Here is a 25,606-nt window from a genome sequence, read left to right as displayed (position 1 = left end):
TACTCGGCACCGAGTCAGAGTATGTGATAAATGGTCTAGATAATTAAAATAAAACTGATCGAAACTTTCAGATTATTAAATTTGTGTTTGAGGTTTTTATGCTCGACCTAACCTGGTTCTATATAAATTGCTTAATTTAATGCATGCATGCATGCACATATACACATACACATATATATAAATATATACATATGTAAATGCATATAATATTAATTTTACTGGTACATCTTTCAATTGTAAAAATAAAAAAGTAATAGTATATCAACATATAATTGGAAATTTATACTTAAGTGTATCTTTTCATTTTTTAATCTATTATTATATGATTAACCATCAAGTACGCGTTATTAATGATTTAATATTTGTAACATGCATTTAATGTCTCATTAAGAAACTCCTCAAGGCATAGATTATTTAGCTTGATTAACTATAATATTTGATATCCGAGGGATACTCGGATCCAACCTTCAATATATTGCTTAATTATCCGAACCAAAACTCTATCAGATCCTTCAATATATTGCTTATGGAATAAATATTAGACTCGAGTCTCAACAAGCATGGGTCTAGGTTAGTATTTGGAATAAATATTAGACTCCGGATTGCATAGCACCACTACATTGTTGTGATCCTTAATTAAAACAATCCACTTAGATTAGTCCAAATACTCTTAGCGAGGATATAAGAACTTATCACATTATACTTCTGCTTGGATAAGTACCACATGTTGCATGTGTGGGATCATAAACATTTGGGTTGTATTCCTTCCCTGGTACATTGCTTACATTCATTGCACATGCCACTAATGCATACTGAGAGAAAAAAATTCAAAGAACAAACATCCTAATCAAATGAAGTAGCAGTTTGTGTCAAATTTAAATCATTCATTAAATACTCTCAAATAGCAATAAATTTTGAAAAAAAAATTAAGGTTAGGGACATCTCAAATGCATATAAATATGGCAAATTATAGTTTATAGTAGATACCTGCGCTTGTTGCCGAGAAGCCAACTCAAATTAGGGTAAGAGAGGTTAGGTTTCTTTTCTGTACATGGTTTGTGTATGGAAATTGCCCGAACATTATGCTAATTTATCACAAATATATTTATTTGTGCATCTTGGATGCTATAATAGTATAATAACCATATTAGCAAAACTAAAGACTGCCTATCTTTATCAATTTTATCCTTATTCTTGTTATTTTTCTATAATATATAGTAATTTATTTGAGTGCATCCCATGGATATTTTGGTTGTTACCCACCATCTAATAAAAGCATAAAGGGAAAACAAACACTTTGTCTCATCAACCAAGTTGAACCATTCCATTGCAATAACTATTATACAGCTAGGGCAGCTATTATTCAATATTTCCACTGGCCACTTGTCACTTGATCTTACTTTAAAATAGATACCATATTTTCCAAATGGTAACATAACCTATTAACACTTATTTTATCTTTTTTGGTACATGTTAGCACCTATTTTATCATTATATTCTCAGCAAAAGAAATAAACTTTGATTGATGCTGACATGAAATTTTTTTTATTAAAACGACAGATGATAGTATATCCAATGTCAGGGTATGGATAGTACGAAGAGCAAAGGACTTGAGCTGAGAAAGAAGACTTGACCTGTAAATAATAAATCCAAATATAAACTATGCGGCAGCGAATCTGATCTGGTTATCCCTAACCGGAATAGTATATTCCGCCACACCTTCAAACTCTACCCGTCCGATCAAGATCGGACAGCCCTGATAACGACCATCCGTACTAGTTCTAACATTGGAGACAGCCCTAATGGCAGACCCCGCAATTCACGGCAACGACGAGGGCGTTCGATTTCAGTTTGATGCCAACCAATCAAAACGTGTTTTGCCTGGTGGGCCCGCCCAAAAGAAGCAAAAATTAAACGAAGCTTCCCTTCTTTCCTTTCGTTTAAAAAGTGCTGTCTGCCCGATCGAACTCGTCCAAAGAAAGAATGAAAGAAAAATTCTTCCTTTCTCGTTGTTGGAATTCCCTCCCAACTCTTTGATTCATCCTTTGATTCAAAGCAGAGTGGAAGAAGGCGGGATTAGGGAGTAAAAGGTGAAAATCTTGAAGAAAGATCGAAGTTTTCGACGTGTTTTGTGGATTCTAAAACTTTTTGGTTGTGTTTTCTGTTTTATTTGTTTTGAAGGTTTCGAGCTAGGGTTCAACTTTTTATTCCAATCCGTGTTGGATTCGAGGTTTTTCTACTCTTCCGGATTTTCAAGTCGGAACGTTTACAGTGGCGATCGAGCTTGGTGCTGGACCCCGTAATTTTAATGATCTCCTTATGAGTTTGTTTTTTTTTTTTCCTTGGTTTTTAGGAGGAGTTGACTCGTCGTAGTTTGAAACTCATTAAAATTTGGTTTTAATTTATGTTTGACGAAATTCAGTTTGGGAGATGACCGATTGATCTTGACGTGTAGGAATGAAACTTTTGACGCAGATAGTTAACGTTTGCGTTTTTATTCATGGATATTGTTATGTTACAAATCTCTCTCTCTCTCTCTGGTTCTTTTAATTGTCTTCACTGCCGGAATGGAAGAATTTAATGTTATTTGATGTTTTATGGATTGATTAAGTGGAATTTTTTTGATGTTTGCTGGTATCTTATTTTTAATACAGAGAGGTAGAACTGGGAATTTCACGAGATCATCTTTAATTGCTTACCATAAAAACAATTTTTTTTTTTTTTTTGCTCATTGTAGGAGTTTGGGACAGATGACGAGGATGACACGTGATTTTGGAGACTCAATGCAGAAGGAGGCGATTCATTTGGTATCAACTGATGTGAATTTTGTATTGGGACGGTTTCCAGATTATCAGATAGGAGCCAACAACATAATTATCGAGCCAGAGGAGAATCCTCAGGTGCCCTCCCTCAAAGAGATTGTTGCAAAGGAGACAGCTCAGCTGCTGGAGCAGCAGAAGCGTCTCTCTGTTCGCGACCTTGCGGATAAATTCGAGAAGGGTCTGTCTGCTGCTGCAAAATTGTCAGATGAGGTGCCATTCCCATTCTTAATTTGTATTCATAAATGGCAGCCATTTGAAACACACATCTATCTGCAAGAAGATATGTTACATTGACTTGTCAGTTATTTAAACATGTTGCAATAACTGCCATATTTGCCTTGCTGTCATATAGAGTCATTGTCTTAATTTTTCTTCTTTTTCTTACAAATTAAGAATAATTGATTGGTAGTTGGACAATGGTGTAGGAATTTCAGCTAAGAAGTTGTTAATCTGGATGAAACTTAAAAAACAATATGAAAGTGTCCTAGTAATCTGATGGCACATTTCCTTTCATATTTCTCTTTTTATCTGTTTGATATATGCTTTACATCGAAGAAAATTGCTTATATCTAGCATAAAATCTTGCTTGGGATTTCAGTCAAAGTGGAGAGAAGTGGCTTCATTGGATAGACATGTCCTTTTGAAGAAACTCAGAGATGCACTGGATCAACTCAGAGGCCGAGTGGCAGGTCGAAATAAGGATGATGCTGAGGAGGCCATTTCTATGGTTGGTTCACTTTCTTCTCATTTGTTTTTCTTATGCATGCAATGGTCTATACATATATGTATCAAATTTTTAAATCAGATTGCTGTCCTGTGGCCTTAGACCTTAAGTGTTTAACAGCTTAGAATCACAGAAGCATGCAATTTTGGAACTCTTTTGTTCAAGGAGTTGGTCATGCAGTGTGTGTGTCATGCCAAATTGCATATCCTTTTCTACTCATATAGGAAAGGCTTTGAGATTGGTCGCATGCGGTCGGCCCCGGAACCTAGAAAGCCATGCCTCTTTTTACAGAAAAAGTGCCATAAAAATCTCCCATTGCGCTGTATCCCATGATCCGATCCCAGGTCCCGCCACATAACCCCCTCCTTATCTCCTCATCCCAGCTCAATTGCCCATAATTTTTTTCTTAGAAAAATCCACTACTTTAGTTATATATAAATGGAACTCCTGATGCTCGGCATGCAACTCTGGACTTCATAACTATGAAACCTCCACGTGCTTATTTAACAAATAAAAAAAATATGCAATAGAGTGCACATGCCTTTTTTTTTCTTCCATATCCCTCACCCCCTCCATTTCCTTAAAAGGCATGTTCATGGCTCATGTAACATACAAGTAAGGAAGAAATGTCAGACTCGGATACAGCAGTGCAGCATCAATTCCAAATTCGCATGTAATGTTTGGAAGCCATCACACCAACCGAACTATATTGGAGAAAGTATTGATAAGGAACTATGTGGACTTTTCAACAAAGTATTGAGAATGAGGTTCGCAATCTCGGTACTCGACCCTATATCAATACCATGTTGGTACATTGTTGGTATGCTAATCTGTTGCAGCAGTGCAGCATCCATTCCAAATTCACACGTGATGTTTGGAAGCCAACACGCACAGCCAAATTGTACCAAAGAATGTATTGATAAGGAACTATGTAGGCTTCTGAACAAAATATTGAGAACAAGATTGACAATCTCAACACTCGACCATGTACAATGTTGGTACAATGGCGGTACACCTGGTTAGTGTACGGACACTCTGCACACTCCCTGTACTGAATATTGATTCATTACTGGTAATGGTACCGTATATCCATTACGTGGTGATACACACCAATACGGCGAACTCTGATCGAGAAATTGTTGAGAAAAACCTTAGGGGCATAGTACTTATACTAAATGCATTTGCACATCAAATATCCCATGACTATGTCAATGGATTGGTTTACGAAACACTATTTGTGGTAATCATATCTAGTGATTTTTTTATCAGTTATCCCAGTTTTATCTAGTTATCTCACTGCTGTTCATGCTAACTTTGACTATGTTGAAGTCAAACGTGACAAGATGCTACACTTACTTGTAGGTGGAAGCTTTAGCAGTTCAATTGACTCAAAGAGAAGGAGAGTTGCTTCATGAGAAGTCGGAAGTGAAAAAGTTAGCAACTTTTCTCAAACAGGTAATGTCAAAGCACTTAAAAATACATAGTGAAATATAACTTCCATTAATTGAATTCACAATTTCCATTGTTTTAATTGCTTACCGTGTTTGCTTTTGTAACTTCATGGCCCACTAAACTGCAGATAGTTATATGAGCTTTCTATTCTTTCCTCCTTTTCGTTCAGTCTGATTGATAGATCCAATCTCTGGAGCTGCTTCATATCTCCAAAACATGCATTCTCTCACCTTTCTGCCAGCCAAAATTTTAACAACCACCAGTAAAAGATGCAGAAAATGAAAGCTCCATGCAATGAATTTCAGTCTATTTAAACTTTTAAAATTTGAATTGACAGGAAAATAAAAAAAATATTACAAAGAAATGTTCCCACGAGAAGGGATGCTACTTTCAACTCATAGTCACCAGTGGGAAGAATCTTAAGCACTTCAGAGCAGATAGAAACCAAAAAACAGAAATCTTTTATATTTGTATTCACATAGTGCTGTGATCACTGGTAAAATTATTTTCTTTTTTTAAATTACACTTAATATCTGTCTCTTTTGCTGCTTCCAGGCTATTGAGGATGCAAAAAAAGTAATTGAAGAGGAAAGGGCTATTGCTCGTGCAGAAATTGAAAGTGCTAGAGCAGCAGTGCAGAGGGTTGAAGAGGCCCTTCAAGAACAAGAACGAATGTCCAGAAGTGCGGAGAAACAGGTTGGTATCAGAAGTTCCTAATAAATTTAATTGGCCTTTTAGCTTGCTATTGACCCTCAACTAACTAGCAAGACAAAAATTAGGAAGTGGATCGACATTTACTAGCTGCGCTGGATTATTTTTATAAGAGGCCTTTTAAGCTTTGAGTTTTGGCTCTGATTATACTTGTTATCCTCTTTTATCAGACTTTATTATTTGTCTTTATAGCATTATTACTATTTGTCCTGGATGTCCAAGAAGTTGCATTATATTTTCTGTAGGAGTTGGAAGAACTAAAGAAAGAGATTCAAGAGGCCAGGAGAATCAAAATGCTGCATCAGCCAAGCAGGGTACATTTTCATTTTTATTTTTTATTTATCTATTTTGCAAACGTCCAGCCCAGAATATAAATGGCACACTACCCTTTGTTAATTTGGGTTCTGCTTTGTTTCATAAAAAATACTGTTTAAGCTGCTTTTTATTAGCTCCAGTGACATCATGTCTTTCAGTGCTGGCTATATTTGTACTCCCTATATCGCTAAATAAGATAACTATACACTCAATAGGTAATGGATATGGAACATGAACTTCAAGCACTGCGAATTCAGATTGCAGACAAGTCTATGCATTGCATTCAGCTAAAGAAAGAGGTATGTTATTGATCACATTGATTTTTGTTATAGTAGAATAAAAATAATCACTGATTTTGTCATATTTGACTCTATTTGTTATCCATTGCCTGCTTCAGTTGCCCATATTTCTGCTGCCTGTTTGTTGACCTTTGATATGCTTTGTTGCTTGTAACATGAGTCTTTAACTCCTATACCCTTACTTTACACATGTTCGGAGTTTTGGAGATCATAATGTCACTGACTTCTTTTAAAGTAATCATGACTAAGTTATGTTGGTTTTCATATACTGCATCTGTCCTTCAACTTTGATACTTTCCTCTTTTCCCATGCTTCTGCTTTCTGTAGCAAGTGAATGCTAGCTGCTACTGATATTGAGATTTTTATTTAGTTAATGTAATTGTAATTGTATTATCTGAATCGTGTCGGTGATTCACAAGTTATCAATGAAAAGTCTCTCAAGCATTGGTCATTTAATCCATTACTGGAAATAAAGATCTATCTTCGCATACATGCTACTACTAGGGAGAAATATTTTGACAATGGCTGACAGTTTGCTAAATCTTTAAACTTTACCAGCTTGCAATAATGAAAAAGCTTGAGGAGAACAAGTCAAATTTGTATGAGCTTGAGGGTTCTGAAAGTCTAGGATCATGTTTACGTATTGTTCCTCGAATTGATCCTGCACCAGACATCTCTAATTGCTCTATTCGGTGGTACCGTACTGAAGGAAGCAAGAAGGAATTAATTTCAGGTATATGAATTTAATATTTTTGCACTTAACTTATTTTACAAGTTAGGTTTTACATGACCAATTGTTATAAGTGGATCAGTTCTTACCTTGTTCAGTTATTTTCTCAATCAGCATCTCTTTCCTTATGGCTTTTTAACAGATGATGCATCTTTTGTAACCTGGCGTACTAGAGCTGTATCATTGTCTTGACAGGCTGTGAGACTAAACTAAATTGAGGAAGATGACAAGGCAAAGAGATTAGAAGATGCAAAGGCTGTTGTGAAAGGATCCTGGATAGCAAACAAGAAGAAGCAAGCTGAAAATGGTTAATAGCCTTAATAATATATCAAAGTGGCATCATAGGGATGGAAAAGACGAGCAAGATTGTTCAAATACATTAAAATAGTTATCAAGATGATACAATAGTTAGCTGCTGTATAATAAAAGATGTAGAAGTAAAATTAGCATGATCTTTATTTATAGGGCAAAATCCGTGAGTGATAAAACACCATAACTGAAAGAAGGGTAAATAATTAAGACTAGGCTGGAAAAGATTACACACTGGTCCCATAAGACCTGACATCTCAAAGTCTCAATGACAAGCGTCCTATGCCAAGTGTGTTGGTGTCCAAAAGTATCTGACATCTCAACCACCAAAGATCCTAATGTGAGGATAGTTCCGCACAATGCTATATACAAGGTCTGCCGAACCGACCGGAACCGGTCGATTTAAGCTGTACCGAACCGGTGCCGACAGCTACCAGTACGGTTCGGCTGTGAAAATCGGTACCGAACCGAAATCGGTGCAACCGGCACTGGTAGAAGCAGGGAATAAGAGGAGGAAGAAAGAAGAGAGAAGAAGTGGGGAAGAAGAGGAAGAAAGAAGAGAAGAAGAAGCGGGGAAGAAGAGAAGGCAAGTACCGGAAAAAGGAGGACCTCTCTTCCTTGCTCATGGGCGGGACCTCTCTTCCTTCCTTGCTCGCGGGAGAACGGGAGGATCCGGGAAAGAGAGGAGAAGAGAGGAGAGAGGGGAAGAAGGAGGGTTCGGGAAGAAGAAGGGGAGGAAAAAAAATAAAGAAAGGGAAAAAAAACCCCGCGCAGGGGGCCGAGTGGGGAACCGCGAGCCCGCTCGTAGGGAACTGCGCCCGCACGCGGTTCCCCACGCTGCCTCGATTCCCCGCGTGGGCTCGCCTCGTCGGGCAGCAAGCCCATGCAGGCTGCCCCGCGTGGGCTTTAAATGCCGCAAGAGTGGCATTTAATGCTACTCCGTGGTAACGTGCGGGCGCGCGCGCGTCCGCGCGTCGGACGTGTGTTTTTTTCCTATCTCGACTGGTTCGGTACCGGTTCCGACTGGTACCGAACCGGTACCGTATCGTAACCGGTCTTCACCGGTACACCAATACTATCGGTACCGCAGACCTTGGCTATATATATAGAATAAAAAATACAGCTATATCAAAATATATTAATAAGGTAAGTTAACTAGCCAATATAATTTTTATTTAGAAAGGAACTTATATTTTTTCCATAATAACATTAAAGAAAGAAAAATAATCATTATGATGCTTCAATAGAAGAGTTTGAATATTCAGACTAATACTGTTTGTTGGTGAATAGTTTAGAGTTCAGTTGTGTCATCAATTGCAATGAGGCTCCAAAAAGCCATGCCAAATTCTGCCATTTCTAGCTGATGCATGCAGGACACACCACTTTTAGAGTGTTATGGAGCATCATGCCACATCCAAGTGTGCAAAAGTGTCAATACTCCAAAATTCTGAAAAAATTGAAATGTGAGTAGGATTAATGCTTTCATGCCTTGGTGGATGCTTGAGTATGTAAAACTAAGATAGAATCTTTTTGCTGATCAGAACTTTATTAAGGACAGCAAAAAAGAGTAGGATAAGGAGAAAAAAGAAGAAAGAAGGGAAGAAGGTAAAACTAAGATAGGATCTTTTTGCTGATCAGAACTTTATTGAGGACAGCAAAAAAGAATAGGATAAGGAGAAAAAAGAAGAAAGAAGGGAAGAAGGCTGCTAGAGGGATTCTACCTGCAGAACATTTTTTGGAGCTTTCTCGGGTCTGATTTACTGATGTAAGCTGCATGAGGTACAGGCATATGAGGCTAATAACAGACCCAAGGGCAAACAAAGGTCTGCTTTGTGTTTGTGTTGCAGAAATAGATCATATCTGTTTTTACTCTTTACATTTAATTCGAAAGGTTGATCAAATGGCGGCACAGAACAGGAAGGATCAGAGGTTTGAGAGAGAGGAGAGTGGCATAGAACGGGAATGAGAGAAGTTTAAGAGAGAGGAGAGACTAGAAGTGCGGGCACCTTTTTTAGTTCATGCAAACTGAAAGAACTGTCAGTTGGGATTCCTGGTTCACATATATCTGTTGTCCTCTTGGCCAGGCACTCTTCCCTGAAATAGTCTCTTTAGGGGACTCAAACAACCTGCTATCAGAAAACATCCATAAATTGGGAATAAATCTAAGAAATCCATTTGTAAATGGCACATCCAGCTGAAACTAAATCTCTGCTATATTAAAAGATCTTGGATTGAATTTTTGGGTCCATCATTTTACTTCCTAAGTTACCATTAGTTTTTCTTGGATGTCTTTTTAAGAAATCTATTCCACAATTTCTTGTTGTTTCAAATACGATAAAATACCGATTATGATCTTCTTAATACCCGTCTTTTCGTATCCAAACCCCCAACCTGCCATTCCTCTCTCTCTCTCTCTCTCTCTCTGTCTCTGTGTGTGTGTGTGTTGTGTGGTTCTAATCCCCGACCTCCTCCTCCCTCTCTATTTCTAATCTTGCTCCTTCCATTTTTATCCCTCCATCATGCTTATCTAGTTGGACCCTCTCCTCTTTCCTTCTCTCCCCTCATAATTGATTTTAAAAATGAGGTCATGTGTTCTCTCCATCTTTATCCTTAAACAACCATCCTCTATTGTTTATGAAATCTTATTAGGCAAGAGAAATTCAAGTTTTCATTACCTAATATATGTTGCTATTGTATTTCTTAAATGCATGAAAGTAACAAGAAGATCAAAGATAAAACATGAACCACTTATTTCTTTAGACTTTGTTAGGATTTAAATTTTACTTGTGTTGTTGCTATACCTTTAATAATATAATTTTTGCTTGTTCGTCTTTGTAGTTCACTTTTATTTTATTTATATGGTTTTCTTTATTTATTTGACATACAACAAACATGCGTATGTAGTAGATGAACTAAAAAAGGATTAAACAAAAGCACTTGGGCTGGGCTTTTCTTTGATCAGCAAGTCCTGGCCAAAGAATTCAATTATGCTGGTCCTTGGCTAATTTCTAGTTGCATAACTTTTGGTTTTTAAACCACGGAGAAGAAAGAAAGAGAAGGATGAAGGAAGAAAAGCAAGAAGACAGGAAAAGAAGCAAAGAAACAAGGGGAGACCGAGATGCCTGAGAGAGATTTCTTCTTTAAAGAAGCTTCTTCCACTGACTGTCACTTAAGTATCTGTAAATTTGTGTTTTCCCTTTTCCCTACCATAGAAAAACTTAGTGCCAATTTATGTAGATTCTTATTTGGGCAGGGTGATGGGTCAATGACTCAAATGTCTCCTTTTTGAACCTCCTAATCACTATCTAAAATCTATGTAAGGTTAACTCCAAAAACACAAATTAATAGTAGAACTTTAAACCATCAGTTTGTTTTTTATTGTGTTGAAGAGTTTTTTATTGTTTTGTAAAATGATATGTATACATTAATCTACAACTGACACTCTCTTCTTTTCTTCTAATTCTTATCTACTTAATTTTACTAAGAAGTATATTGCCTCTTTGCATCATTCTTTATTTATAATTCTGCAAAGCACATGCCGAAAACATTTCTGTTTATTCCCATGTCAATTATGATTGTATCAAACTTTTTATCACTTGCAGGGGCAACAAAGACAGTGTATGCTCCAGAACCTTTTGATGTTGGACGATTTTTGCAAGCCGAGATTGTTTTAAATGATGAAAGGTTCACAGTGACAACAACGAGTCCGATAGATCCTGGTTTGGCCCCTTTACTTTGTGACAATATATTGTCCACTATAATATCATTTGTAAAGTAATTGTCTTTTCATGCATGTTTTTCCATAGCTCTATTGAAATTACATGAAAGAAATAGTCAGCAGCAAGCCAAGATCCTATGTGTATCTATTTAGGTGCAAATCTGGATATCTGAATATATATGCTATGGATTGGAAGTTCTGGTTCTTCAAGCATTTAGCTTTATGATTTCTTTTGTCAAAGCAAATCTGTGGAAGTGAAATTAGTGATGACCTTTCATTTTAGAATGTGGATGCTAGATCAACTACATTGTTTAGTAAAGGGTAGATAGGCTAGATTTGGGCGGTGAGAGATACATTTCAAGATAGTGCAATATCAGATTATATTGAATTGATTTTTGATACTCATACACAAAAATATATATACATACATATACATTAACCTTTTATTTTTTTTCATGGGCGTCGGCTAAAGTTATTCTAACTTAGTTATCCTGTACAGCTGCAGGATTAGGAAGCTATGTGGAGGCACTTGCGAGAAGGCCAGAAACTGAGTTTAATGTAAGATTTCATGCTGGTTTTAGCACCTTGATATTGCTATGCTTGTAGGCTGTTACTTGCCTGATGACACAATGTGGGCTCTTGACAAGTTTGATTAGAGAAGTTAACCTTCTAATGCACATCAGTCCTATCAAACATAAATCTGTTAGGCCTTTTTCATTTCTGAGTTTATTATTTTTTTTGTCCTCTCTAATTTTGTTGTATTCCTCATGCTTCCCTTCAAAAAGTAAAGTTTTCTTCCATGGATACGTATTTAATTACTTAATTAATTGGATGGTTGCTTTACGTTTACCTAGCCTTTACTTACCATAAAGAACTCAGTCATAATTGGATTTTAATGCAGCAGGATTGCTGCTGTATCTTGTTTAAATTTACCTCCCAATAGTGCCATTCGTTTCTACCCAAGGTTGTACCTCACATTCCAGAAAGTAATTTTAATCCAACTTTTTGCACTTATATCCTTGTTATTTTTAGATTTCTCTATCCTCTTTTCATTCTCTTCAACTCAGATTAGTACCCTACTGTTCCTGTCTTTTGATGGCTATGGTAACACCATCGTTACTGTTTCATTGCTTTCTTTTGGTATTCCTAGGTTTACCAGAATCTTCCCATTCAAGAAAATGCACCCTATTTATAGCAGGTTTGCAAATCAATGCTCTATTGCCCTTACTCACGACCAAGTGCTTATGTATTTATAGCTTTTATATTTCCTGTAGTCTAAGGCTGCGTTTGGAAGTGGAATAAGTTAACCCAGAGTAAGTGGTTAACTTACTCCTACTCCTCTTTACTCTGGAATAAATTACTCTGTTTTTGATGTAATTTATTCCTTGGTTAAGTGGGATAATAGTTTGGAAGGGTTTTCTCCTCTTCTATCTATCTAGTTCGTAAGTCATAGATGAAAGTAATGAGAGGCATTTCCCTTTCAAAGAATATGGCCTTGGATGGGAATGAAAGGGAAAGGAGGAATTGTGTGCAGAAGCTTAGTTGGACTTCCTTAGAGAGCTCCTTAATTTAATCTCATCATGAAGTTGAATTTCTTTAAGATTTTTTTAACAAATATTGAGAAATATCATTAGCATTTTGAAAGAAAGTCGAGCATTTAGATCTTTCTTTGGAATGGATCAACTATTTAACCAACATCCATGCCATCTTTCACAGTGAGCTTATTCACAAATCCATAGGCTCATCTGAGGTCCTTGCTTGGTCTCCCTCTCTCTCTCCCCCCCACCTTTTCTCTGTGTTAGTGGGTGTTTTCATGTTGCTTTGGTGATGATTAGATTCAAGTTTGCACGTTCTCAATCTCAAGTTTGTTGTAAAGAGAATTATTATTGAAAGAAATAATCAGATTGTCAAGATGTGATTGAGCAGCACGTTTTAGAGATCTATTTGTAGCCTGCAAATACTTTTCCAAAGATCAAGTTCTTGAGCTACTGAGAATGAAGACGTATGATGATCCTTTTGATAGTGTTGGTCTTAATGTGCTCCTACTTAAGAACACTCCAGTTTTCACAGTTGTTGCAGTATATTGTTTCAATTGTACTTCTATTTTTACTATTTTCTGAAAATGCCATACAAACCAATGTTTTAAATAGCAAGATACTCATCATCCTTATATATGTATATATTGTTTGCGTGTGTGTATGTATGTATGTATGTATGTATGTATGTGTGTGTTTGTATATATGCGAATTGATCCAAGTGATGATCTAGCAAGTAACAACTTCACGTTCAATGGATTTTGAAACAGCATAGGACTGCTTGTTTCAACACATTCAACGGTTTTCGTATGTTACATTTGTTGGCTGCTTTCGTCATGTTAAAAGCAGCTTTAAAAAAGATTAATATGTTCTGTTTATCATACGTTAGCAATATATGATCATTATTATGATGCTTGTGTTCTGTTGGTTTCTGGGGTTGGCTTGATATTTATAACTGCTTTTTTAGAAAGGGAAGCATGAATATACAAATGATTTTTTCAACTGACACTTGATAAACTGCAATTGTTTCTTTTTCTAACTGATTCTAACCCTTAAATGTTTATTATGTTGCTTTTCAGGTGGTTGTCACACAAATGAATTGTCGTGATTATTCCTCGCAGTCCATTCATGTGTTTCATGTGGGGAAGATGAGAATAAAGCTTTGTAAGGGGAGGAGTACAAAAGCAAAAGAATCATATTCTGCTTCAATGCAGGTAGCAGCCTGACCTGGAGTATGGATCTTTAACTTGGGAAGCTAAATGATGCACTTTTTTAGAATATTGAATATTTTCTTCTAATCCAACTAACATGGGACATACATCCAATGGTTGTGGAGAAACATGTTCTTTCAATTGGTACTCACTACTCAGATTCGGATAGAACTTGCAAAGATGCATCCGATACCACTTCACAAGTTTGTATGTGGATACATAGATACATTTTCCCTCTCTGCCACAATTCATGGTACTGATAGGCCTTAAATGTGCAGTATTTAGGGCCTCTAAGTATGCACTCATTGATATGCCCATGTGATCATTCCCAAACATTTAGGAAGTGGCTTGGAGTTGTGGAGAAAGCAGGTAGAAAGGACCTGGTTGGTTGTTGGTCCGGTAATTCCTAAAGTTTTAAGGACACTGAAAATTGCTTTAAAAGGACCATGCAAAACTGATATCTGACTGCAACCATTTCCCAGCCGTACTATAGTTCAGAGCATCATGCTATCCCTACGGATATGTGACTTATGATGCTTTGCTGATTTTCCCTTCATGAGATTCATGTTCCCCTTGTCTAATGCAATTTGTGTTTCAACATATACGTGAACTGGACTTTATTTACATAACTGAACTATGTTGAAAAAATTGTAATATTAACGTAGAAATTAAAAGTCATGTGTGTTGACAGTAGTGACCTGGATTTGAATCCTGGCCTCACCTGCTGTCAGCTGGGCTTCCTCCTGTCCTAGTTCTCCCCCTCCAAAAAAAAAAAGAAGAATTAAAGGTGGCACGGATTGTTGTGCAAGCTGGGCTTGTAAGAACATGTCGTTAGACCATTGGCAAAGCTGCAATAATCTAAGTTGGCTTCAGTTCGCTCTCTTTTTTCCACAGCTAAATTCTTGAGCGTATCTAATTTTGTTACTTTCCCTGGTCAACCTCCAGCTTTGTGGGGTTAGAGGTGGTGGAAATGCTGCAGCTCAGTCAATCTTTTGGCAAGCTAAGAAAGGTCTTTCCTTCATAATAGCTTTTGAATCGGAGAGAGAAAGGAATGCAGCAATCATGCTTGCCCGAAGATTTGCTTTTGACTGCAATGTAAGTATCCATTCCTTAACAATAATTCATCAGTTATCTGTGTTTGCTTGCATTGGGCATATTAAATTCATGTTGGAAATCCATGGAATCTGTCAGCCTGCTTTCAGCTTGTTCTACTGTATATTGATTTAAAACCTATATACTCCTATTTTCATAGCTTTTTGCATTTGCTGGCAATTGTCAAATGTTAGAACTAAATTTCCTTTCTTTATCTGATGCATACCAGGTCATGCTTGCTGGACCCGATGATCGAGCTCCTACTGGGACCTCATAAAAGTGATGAACTTCTGTATGACCGTAAGTATGTCGAGGCTGTGCAGTTGTGTATTTGTATGATTGTTATAGGTGAAAGCTGATAGAACGACTGTAACTGAGGCTTCTGTTATTCTATTCTGTTCAGCACCAAGGCATCCTTTTATTTGCCTTCACACCAAATTGTAACCATTCATTTACAGCTATTGTATAGGCGGGTTCTGTTATTCTGATCGTGTTCAACATTAAGGCATCCTTCATTTTCTCTCGACAAAGACCTCATTCTAGACTGAGTACACGCATATTCCTGTCATAAATGTTAGAATAGGATGCTTATCATTCAAAGAAGTTTAGTCACCCTGTCAAAATGGCTCTAGGCGAGTGAAGCACAACAAACCCTTCATATCTTTTTTACTGTCCTCATCTATATATCCAGTATAGGTAGACAATAATTGTGTTTGGGACTATGGGCTGGTGGCCAAAAATTTATGTGAAATTGAACAACCTGTTTCTTCTACCTGCTTAGAAAATCAAACCATACCTCAATAACATGATATCAGCATAAAACATGTACTTGGTTTCCAAGTCAAAGCAATACATCCAAGAGTCAGAACTGAGATGACAGGGATGAGGATGGGAGTTCATATAGGTTGCTGCAGCGAACAGAGCAGATGTCTCATTTTATCGCTCAAGACTTGAAGAACTTGTGTTGTATATCAAGAATAAATGGGAGCTATCGACATGCACCAGTAAGTGGGCTGACACCAAAATTCCCGTCTCTGACATAAAACTAGTGTAGCGTTAAGAAAATCAACAGTCAGCCATCGCAAATATAGCATAGATACTGGGATGGCAAATGACTCGATCAGAGGCTACTGAGATCACTCTACATTTCTAGTGACCAGTGACCGGGCAAAATGCTACCTCTGGTGCAAGTCTTAAGGTTTATGCATCATTCCTTTTACAGCCTGCTACTGCCATTCATCTGCATACAGTGAGACATCGGTCTCGACCACCTTTTAATCCATCATGAAGATAATGATGGGGTTTAAGAGGCCTTTCTCTGTGTTGTTACTCCTTACTCGAGCATATGTTTCCAGGAAAAAGATCGGGATACCTCGATCAATTGATTTCATGCGATGGTCAAACGAAGATTACAACCAAATGGCACTAAGACGTAATGATCATGCAACTGTAAAGGAAAAAAAATAATGATTAAAAAATTATATAACGTTTTATATTAGACATTGATAAAGATCTGGGCACCATATCCTAAGTCAAATACGTGGATGGAAGCTGACCACCAGGCTTGTTGGGAACTCTAACCATCTGTGTGAGTGTTACTGTGAGTGTTGGGGCGTTCAGCTGGACGCCTGGGGCAGCTCCCAGGCAGGTCGTAGGAGCCCCTGGGCTGCCTTGTACAGCTGCCTTACTGCCCAAGAGTGATCTAGTTCCCATTCTATTCTCATCCCATTTTTACCGGTTCGATCATGGTGTAGGATTATTGTCGGGCGAATCTGCAACGATGGATTTCAGGAAATCCTAGTGCATGGCAGAAGCATGTTAAAATCATCAAGCAGGTAAATTAAGTTATATTCTGCAGCAAATATATTATAGCACCATTCAGTACACAAGGTGTATGCTATTTTTCTAGATCACATATCGAATGCGCACAGCGAAAACACTATATAAATCACAAGAACATGTCAGTTGTGTTGAATTTTCTGCTGCTAAGATAGCATAGTAATGAAGTTGCACAAAAGAATTGTATATAAAGATCATGAATTACTTCAAGATCCCAAACTATGCTGGAGCTTGACGGTCCATTCAGAGTTCTTTCATTGCATCAAATCCTGGAACAACACATGATCTCAGATGGAACCCGATAAAAAATCTGATAATCCAAAAAGTATTTTGGCCGATTCTAAAATGCAGCCTGACCCAAAGATTATTGAGAAGGTGAAAAGAAAAAAAAGCCATTAGACTCCTTCGACATTCCCATCCAATAACAGTATCCCCAAAAGCAATGTGGTAAAGATGGCTGATTATGTCTGACATGATTCATTGCGAAGGCCTGGGAGATTTGTTGGGTAGGATGTTGTCAGGAAGAATAAGCTCTGGTGGTACTTCTCGAACAACTCCAAGCATTGAATCATAATCCTCATCCCTGCGAGCATACTTCTTGCGCAGCCCCTTCTCTAACTCGATATCATCGAATGCCTTAGCATTCTCAGCAGCATGTACCTGGGCCAAATTGGAATAGTTGGTTGCTGATTGGGAAATGAAAGCAATCTCTTCTTCTGTGAGCTTCCTCAGGAACTTTGCTGGATTACCTCCCCATACCTGTCACTTGATTTTAAATTTTATTAACCAGTCAACACAATCACAACAAGATAGAATTAATAAGCAAAGGCCAAATTAATTCTCGCCTCTGTCTTTTTACATGTCAGGATTTGAATTTTTCTTCTAAAATTGGCGTATTGAACAAAAGCATTAATTAATAGGAAGAACTTATGCTGATTAAAAAACTAAAAACAGCTATTAGTTGCAGTGAATTTGTCATTGCCATAAGAATTTTGAAGATATAATGAAAAGCACAAATTGGATGGTTTGACTTATCCAGGTCAAATTAGTATCTGGGTTAAAGGCCATTCAAGAGGTAATACTCTACGCATATCGCATATTGCTTACTTTGTGCCAGTTCCAGAGATCATTGCTCAAAAAAACCCTAGAATTTGTGCGAGCATAAGCTTTGGCAGATGCAATATTCTTTGAAAGCAAAGAGTGCGGAAGTATTATGGAATAGAGGTGAAGACTACCTCTCCGCATGGGATCTTCGTATTTTGCCTTACAAGGGCACCAGCAGCAACCATGCCGTGTTTTTCCACGACAACCCCATCAAGCAGGACTGCACCCATACCAACAAAAGTCTCGTCCTCGACAGTGCATCCATGTAAGACAGCACTATGACCTGTAATATTCAAGCTCTTAAACATCAAAATGGTTAATCAGCTTACAAGATGATATTACAGTTTGTAATCCTTTTGGACCTCATAGCAATTAGATGAGAAAGAGAAAGAATCCATTCTTAATCTTGTATTATGATACATCCGAATGTTTAGATTCAGTGAGGTATCAGCCATCAAGCTTTTCAGTAAAAACATACAGAAAAGAGGAACTAAAACAAGACACATGGCTTGAAGAATATCCATAGGGCCTGACTGAATCAGTTGACAAGAAATATAAGCCAATAATGGAATTAGTGTCATAATACTTACCTATTGTAACATTATCTCCAATAATGGTCGGCAAGACCTTCCCACTTAAATTAGACTTTGCTACATGCACAAGTGAATTATCTTGTATATTAGTTCCAGATCCCACACGGATGCGGTTCACATCACCTGGAGAAATGAGATATTAGAACTTTTAGATACAAATGACCATCAGAAAATGGAAAAAATACCACCAAAATGCAATAAAAATTATGTGCCACTAAACATCATTTTGAAGATGTCATTAGTGGAGAATCTAGATGTCAGCAAAGATCAGTTGGTGGCGATCTCCCTGCACCTGACCCCTTTTTGACAGTACAATTACTTTTCCAGCAACTCATCTTTTTCTATAAAAGAGCTTGTCATTGTCATTCTTTTGATATGTAATTTGTTGGCTGATATACAAGACAGCAAAGGAAATACACCAAAAATATGTGGTTGCCACTTTCCTACATCTAACTCCTTTGTAACAGAACATTTTTTTCCCCAAGCAATTCATATTTGAACATGAAAAATCAAAAAATCGCAATCCCAGAGATTCATACTCATCTCTCAGATCATCCAGAATCTCCATTTTCATTGATGTCTTACAAGCTATTGCTGCATAAGCTGGATGAGATATGACTCATGTGACAACAGAGATCTTCCCAAAACTAGGCTACGTAACATGACATGACATGGGAAACATATGCGAGATGAGCTACATATAAAAGCACTGATTTGTTTTAAAATCCTTAAATGCTAAAATGACAAAGACTATCTTAAGATTGATGCAAGAACTCGTATCAAAAATCCTCTTCTTGGAATTTGGAATATCCTTTTAACCATCAAACCATGGCATTTGGAATAATTTTTTAACCATCATAACCAATTTTTTCAATTTTTAATCTTGTCCTAATATCCATTTGAAGTGGTAGTTCTATGAGCAATAATAATTAAAATTAATATGCAAAACAGAGTAAAAAGGACTTCATAGTCAGCAGAACTTCGGATACTGCATAGGAAACATGAAATGAGAAATAGTCTACCGAGTCTAATTTTAGCAATTTGGAAAACAAGAATGCATACAATGTAGAAATGGGTGAAAGACTTAAGATAGGATTTCAAATGAAATATCCCATGGAGTTTGGAGCTCCTGCACAACTGCCTCACCTGATGACCATGCGGCATTTCGCATGATAAAACCTTAAGGCTTTGCAGGATCATAAATCTACTCCTCAAAAGGAGTTCTCCTTTGGTGAGACATGCTATGAACAAATGAGATATTTGATCATGACCCCCTGAAATTCACCTTATGAGAGAGGTTTTTTTTTAAATAATTTTTTATGTAGGCCCAAGGCTTCCAGTGAACTCAAGAATTCACCATTAACTACATCCAAACATTGGGGCAATTTTGATTAAGAGACCTTGTCCACAAGTGTTGAAAGAAGATAAAACAGAATAAATATAAATCTGAATTTCATTAATCTGCTCGCTCAATATTACATGGCTTAACCAGAGGCACACCAACAGTTTACATCAAAAATAGAATGAATAGATCTTTATACATGATTTCGCATGCTGTAAGTTGAAGCAAATGTGCATGATAGCAAGAAGAACATGGATCCACTTAGAGATAAAGAGATCCATTAGCATCTTGTTTTGAACTTGCCCAGTTTAATGACATGGGAGATTGAGCTTGAATTTGTATGGTTTTGTCCAGTTTAATGACATGGAGGTCAAAAGTTGCATTTGAGTAGAGTTAGAGGACTAACTCTAATTGGAATCAAGAAGGGTTAGAGGACTAACCCTAACTTGACCTTGATTTAACAAGGGCCAAATGACTAACCTAAGCTTGAGCTTGACTAGGACCAGAGGACTGTTCCTAGCCTAGATTTGAACAGAGGACTAATCATAACCCGAGCTTGATTAGGACCAAAGTACCAATCCTAGCTTGGAATTGACTTAACCAAGGTGAGGACCAACCCTAGCTTAGATTTGACTAGGGTCAGAGGACAAACCCCTGGATGAGCTTATCCAAGGTCAAAGGATTAACCTTGACTTGGATTTGACTAGAGTCAGAGGACTAACTCTAATCTGAACATGACCAGGATTAGAAGACTAATGACTTGAATTTGACTAAGGTCAGAAGATTAACTCCAGCACGAGCTTAAGCGGGTCAGAGGACTAACCCTAACTTGGATTTGACTATAATGAGAGAACTAACCTCAACATTAGCTTAACTAGGGTCAAAGGACTAACCTTGACTTAGATTTGACTAGGATCAAAAGACTAATCTCAACATAAGCTTGACTAGGGTCAAAGGACTAACCTTGACTTGGATTTGATTAGGGACGGATAACTAACTCTAGTACAAACTTGACCAAGGTTAGATGACTAACCATCACTTAAATTTGACTAGGGTTAGAGGACTAACCCCAACATAAGTTTAACTAAGGTTTGAGGACTAACCTTGACGTGAATTTGACTAGGGTTAGAGAACTAACCCCAATATAAGCTTAACCAGGGTTAAGGACCAACCCTGACTTGAATTTGACTAGAGTCAGAAGACTAACCCAAGCATTAGCTTGACCAGGGTCAGAGGACTAATCTTGACTTTATTTGACTAAGGTCAGAGGACCAACCTGACCAAGATCAGAGGACAAATCTTGACTTTGGATTTGACCAGAGTCAAAAGACTAACTCCCACATGAGGAAAAAAGTTGCCAACTAGGACTCAAGGGTCGAGTTAGCCACATAAGGAAAAGGGACACCAACTATGATTTACCCTAGCTTTGACTTGAATAGGGTCAGGGGAGTAACCTTGATTTGAGCTTGAGAAGGGTCAGAGGATTAACACTAATTGGTTCTAACCAGAGCCAGAGGACTAATTCCCGTTTGGATAGGATTAAGGCTTGATGACTATCCTTAGCTTGAATTTGAGCAGGTTCTGAGGACTAACCCTAACTTGGATGTGATTTAACCATTCGCCGCTTAGATTTTGACTAGTATTTGGCCTTATGCAACCCACTTGAAGCTACCGTGCTTTTCCCATGGATTTAGTTTGACAGGAATCAAGGGGCCCATCTGGAGCCAGACTAGGATTTTCAGCGATGAACTTCATGCTCGGCCTTCTATAGCCTTTCTGAGCTAGACTTCAGCTTTTGTTCAATAAACTTAGTGCTGGACCTTGTGCAGCTCGCTTGAGGTTGATTTGTGCTTTTGATAATTATGTGATGGGACTCGTGTAAACTTTTTGAGCTTAACTTGCACTTTTGACGAATGAACTAACTGATGGGCCTCATGACACCCGTTGAGCTTGATGATAGGCCTTGTGTTGTCCTCTAAAGCTTGATTTGGGCCTTAACCATTTCTGACTTGGGCTTGACCAGCTTGAATTGATTGGGGCTAGATGCTTCCAAAGTTGGGTATCAACCCAATAGAAGCAGGACTTCAAACACACTAGAACTAAAGAAGATTAATCCACTCATATCCAGCCAAAATTATTCAACCAAAAACATATGCAGATATTTTGACTTTAGCAATAAATCAGATATGAAAACACAGCAAGTATCCAAATTTTGAACAGAATAACTAATTTTAGAACCAAATTTCAGAAAGAATTTCCAGTATTAACCTTCTAGAGTCCAGATTTCTACATTAATATTTCATCTTCCTACACTTTTAGAAGAGCCATCACATAAATATGCGTGTAAAACACATCTTTATACACAACCACTCTAAGACACAAGAAGCCTGTAAACTTGGTTTATAAAACTATCATGTCATACTTAAATGGAAATCAAAACAAAAGTACAAGATAGGATCAAAATCTTTTACCATAATGCCTTGAGGAGCAGATACGTATAGCAAAGGAGATAAATCATTGTTCCACATTATTTATACTACAGAATTTGGACTTGAAGAAACCATTTCAAAAGTTCAACTAATCAAAATTTCTTTTTAAGCAGATGAATATCAAAATTAGGATATCGTTTTTTAAATAAAAAATTAGCCAGGATAGAAACTATTGATAAATTGATATTTCGATTAGATCAATATGTCAAATTATCTAAGTGTGCATCCTAGAAAATTTAGCATAAATATCGAACACCATAAACATTACACAATCATGTTCAAAATTTGATAAGAAGTATACCTCTCAATACGCATCCATACCAAATTGAGGATCCTTGACCCACTTGAACATCACCAATGACAGATGCACTTGGAGCCACAAATGCATCCTTGTCAACAATGGGCACTTTGTCAAATATATTCATGAGTGTACGATGCCTTGACACTGAAATAAACAATCATTGCATGTTAACAACCATTCACTCAAAAAATGAATAGGCTTACTGTGCTCTATCTATAAATGTATTTAGAAAACATGATAGCTATCTGTAATTATACAAAGTCAAGGAATGATATATTTAGAGAAAACTTTACAAGGGAGGTCTTTGACATCACAAAATTAATTGCAAGAACCTAGCAAACATTACAAAATATAGAAAAGTTTACCAAATGCAAATATGAAGATAATGAAGGAAGGAGGAACCCTGACCCTATATCATCAAAGCTTTCTTTTTTAAAGAAAATAAAGCTGATAAAGGAAGGAACATATTGATATGAAAATCTTCATGTATCAAAAACAGTTTCACATGGTCTTTGTGAAACACTTTCTGATAGACTCTCCTATCCTCTAATGAAACAAATCAAAGAAAACATGACATGAACACAGAATAGCAACAGAGAAGATTTTTGCAAAGAGCTGTTGTCACAGCTGCACTTACAAATTATTTAAAAATGAGAGTAATCATGATTTTAAATGATTATGCCATGGTATTACCAGGAACAAACGAAAATGCCTGGAGATTCTGAGTTTGGATGATGCAAATAAAGCCACTTCAAAGTAGTTGGAATTGCTCGAATTTCTAGTGGTAGCTGTGATTCCTATCTCATTGTTCAGTTTTCCAGACTAAACCCGAGACAGGGTCATGACCAGACTAAACATATCTCCTTGTTCAAGTGGTCCAACAGCTCATTCTTTCATCTTCTTCAAATGGTGATCAATACCAATCAGAAGTCATCGGGGGGATAAGGAATACAGGCATTCAAACTTCCCCTTAGCTAACTTGCTAATCAGGTCATCACAGTGATTCTGATAATAGTAACATCCGATTTCTAGAGTATGAATAATCTGATAAATTGAATAACCCTGTCATCTTAAGTCAAGCATTGTCACCTAGCATGAAAACTTAGTGAAAATAGAGTATCTAATATTCCAATGTATTTGCATAAGGGGTTATGCAAGGAGTAAAATGAATGAAGAAGTCATACAACATTCAAAGAAAAGTCAAATGTGGGCTAAACATTCTAAAGAGTAAAGGTAACAAAATGAACAAATTCAGTACATCAAAAGAAATTTCCAGCGAACCAATCAACCATCTCAGCTCCCCAAAGAATAAGAATACTTATTTGAGAAATTCTGGTTTTCCCAGGATTTCTAAGATAATATCTGAGAAAAATTTGATGGAGCTTCATGTGCATACTTTGCATGTGGTTCAATCAATCCGAAGAGCAATACTAGTCATTCTTTACAAAGAGCAAAAGGAGATCGAGTTTGCTTTACTAGAAGAGTCCCTCCAACTCTTCCAGTGATATATGTTCATCTTCCCTACACCTTATCAAGTGTTTCAACATTTTCTTTCCACATCAATGCACAATTCTGATGCGTCTAAGTAACAACATTCCTGCTTTATGCTTCGGCACTACCAAAATATAAAACATATCTTCCACGACAGTCATTAATATCCGAACAAGGAAACATTTTGAGTTGACCCCCAAAGAAACTTAAACAGGTTAGCAATAGTGCTAATATACACCATTCCAATAATGACATACTCTCAAAACACAGATAAGATAATCAATTCTTGATTTAGGCCATGATAATCAAATGGTAATTCAGACTGTTCAAATGCCTATCAATAGCACCTTCATCTTCACAAAAGCACTCCTGAATTGGCAGGCACTGCAACTTGCCATGGCTTAATCCAATTATTAGAGCACCAATGAAATTGATAGCTCATGATAATGCTAACATCAAATAATAATTACGCATCATGAGAAAGTCTTGCTTGGTAAATTAATAGGAGAAAATGAGAATATGGGACAAAATTCCGTGACCTTGTAACCCTAGTTACCCAACTATATTTACTCCGCTACTAACAAGTTGAAAAGACATCTAAGTAGGAAACCCTGAAAGTAGAAAAAGCACAAAAAACGCAGATCCCGTCACGCCTTTTACATAAAGAAACTCCAAAATCCCATGATCTTGGCTAAAAATCCACATACATACTTGAAAAAGAAAAAAACTAGAAAGACGAGGTCAAAAATACCAAAATAAAATAAAAACAAACTAAAGGTGAAATGGCCTCATAGACCTTTCCGCAATCATATCCACATGTGATCAAAATAAATCTTGAATCACGATTTGCGGTTCACTACCAGATTTGAGTTTGCAGATACACAGAGAGCGAAATGAATCCAATCGAAAAGATTTATAAACTACCCAAGTAAAAGTCAATTTTTTTTTTTTAACAGGAAATGCGAAATTCGAGCTGAGATGAGAAATTTAATCGCCAAAGTTGGCATCAAATTGGAGATTTCCTTACGTTGTTCTTGGAAGTAGTAGTTGCCCTGGAGGCGGCATCCGAGGCGATCGATGGCCTGGCCGGTCTCCCGAATCCAGAATCCGACGGTGTAGATCGCCTTCCCCAGCGTCCCCATGCTCGCACCGATAGGAGTAAGTTCGTGGATTTGGGGGCTTGGGAGGAACTCGCAGTGTGATCCGGAAGCCGAGAGAAGAGGCTGGAATTGGAATCGGGCGTTTTCCTTTGCTCGTGCGGGTTTATATGGAAATGCTCCTCCCGGCCCGTTTGGTGGGGGTAATCTAGAAAATAAATCACGGGTAATGTTACCATGGGTAAAAAAAAAAAAAAAAGACTGAAAAGATGATTAAAAAAAAAGCAGGTCTATAACTATTTTTTTCTTAGAAAGAACATAAAATAAATACTATCAATGGAGACAATTTATACTCGATGAAAATGACCTCAACTATGATTATGAGCTATATTGATAAGCATGATTAGCTATAACAAAATTCTTAAACTATGA

At 37.2% G+C, this 25,606-nt stretch overlaps 2 protein-coding genes across 3 annotated transcripts; one reads left to right on the top strand and one right to left on the bottom strand.

Annotated features, from left to right (window-relative positions):
• The first annotated feature begins 1,935 nt into the window (after positions 1-1,935).
• Positions 1,936-15,400, top strand: SCAB1 (plectin-like protein). 2 transcript variants are annotated; one of them, XM_089925013.1, is made up of 14 exons: positions 1,955-2,090; positions 2,182-2,299; positions 2,738-3,032; positions 3,421-3,549; positions 4,909-5,001; positions 5,554-5,694; positions 5,955-6,023; positions 6,240-6,323; positions 6,882-7,056; positions 10,965-11,081; positions 11,580-11,638; positions 13,695-13,829; positions 14,772-14,921; positions 15,148-15,400. In XM_089925013.1, the coding sequence occupies exons 3-14, from the start codon at positions 2,751-2,753 to the stop codon at positions 15,193-15,195; spliced, it is 1,482 nt and encodes a 493-aa protein (XP_089781139.1). In that variant the 5' UTR covers positions 1,955-2,090; positions 2,182-2,299; positions 2,738-2,750; the 3' UTR covers positions 15,196-15,400. The 2 variants fall into 2 exon arrangements, with proteins under 2 accessions (XP_008788541.4, XP_089781139.1); XM_008790319.5 differs by lacking the exon at positions 2,182-2,299 and having other exon boundaries at positions 1,936-2,090.
• Positions 15,401-16,938: 1,538 nt separating this feature from the next.
• Positions 16,939-25,356, bottom strand: LOC103706265 (gamma carbonic anhydrase 1, mitochondrial). Its single transcript, XM_008790321.6, has 5 exons — positions 25,105-25,356; positions 22,587-22,730; positions 18,452-18,577; positions 17,993-18,144; positions 16,939-17,516 (listed from the first exon to the last, which is right to left on the bottom strand). Exons 1-5 carry the CDS (start codon positions 25,217-25,219, stop codon positions 17,235-17,237), a joined length of 819 nt encoding a protein of 272 aa, XP_008788543.4. The 5' UTR covers positions 25,220-25,356; the 3' UTR covers positions 16,939-17,234.
• Between the last annotated feature and the right edge of the window lie 250 nt (positions 25,357-25,606).

The sequence above is a fragment of the Phoenix dactylifera genome, chromosome 8 (assembly GCF_051530095.1).
Source record: "Phoenix dactylifera cultivar Ajwa chromosome 8, Ajwa_hap1_PhDact_Kaust_v1.1, whole genome shotgun sequence".
Taxonomy (NCBI): domain Eukaryota; kingdom Viridiplantae; phylum Streptophyta; class Magnoliopsida; order Arecales; family Arecaceae; genus Phoenix; species Phoenix dactylifera.
This window is presented reverse-complemented; position numbering and strand designations above follow the sequence as displayed.

Excerpts from the sequence above, each read along its gene's own strand:
- LOC103706265 (XM_008790321.6), bottom strand. The coding sequence starts at position 25,219 with ATGGGGACGCTGGGGAAGGCGATCTACACCGTCGGATTCTGGATTCGG. Across the intron at positions 18,145-18,451 it reads TGGAGATAATGTTACAATAG|GTCATAGTGCTGTCTTACAT; the intron begins GTAAGTATTATG and ends TGAATATTACAG. Across the intron at positions 17,517-17,992 it reads CGAAGATCCCATGCGGAGAG|GTATGGGGAGGTAATCCAGC; the intron begins GTAGTCTTCACC and ends ATCAAGTGACAG.
- SCAB1 (XM_008790319.5), top strand. The coding sequence starts at position 2,751 with ATGACGAGGATGACACGTGATTTTGGAGACTCAATGCAGAAGGAGGCG. Across the intron at positions 11,082-11,579 it reads AACGAGTCCGATAGATCCTG|CTGCAGGATTAGGAAGCTAT; the intron begins GTTTGGCCCCTT and ends TATCCTGTACAG. Across the intron at positions 13,830-14,771 it reads CATATTCTGCTTCAATGCAG|CTTTGTGGGGTTAGAGGTGG; the intron begins GTAGCAGCCTGA and ends GTCAACCTCCAG.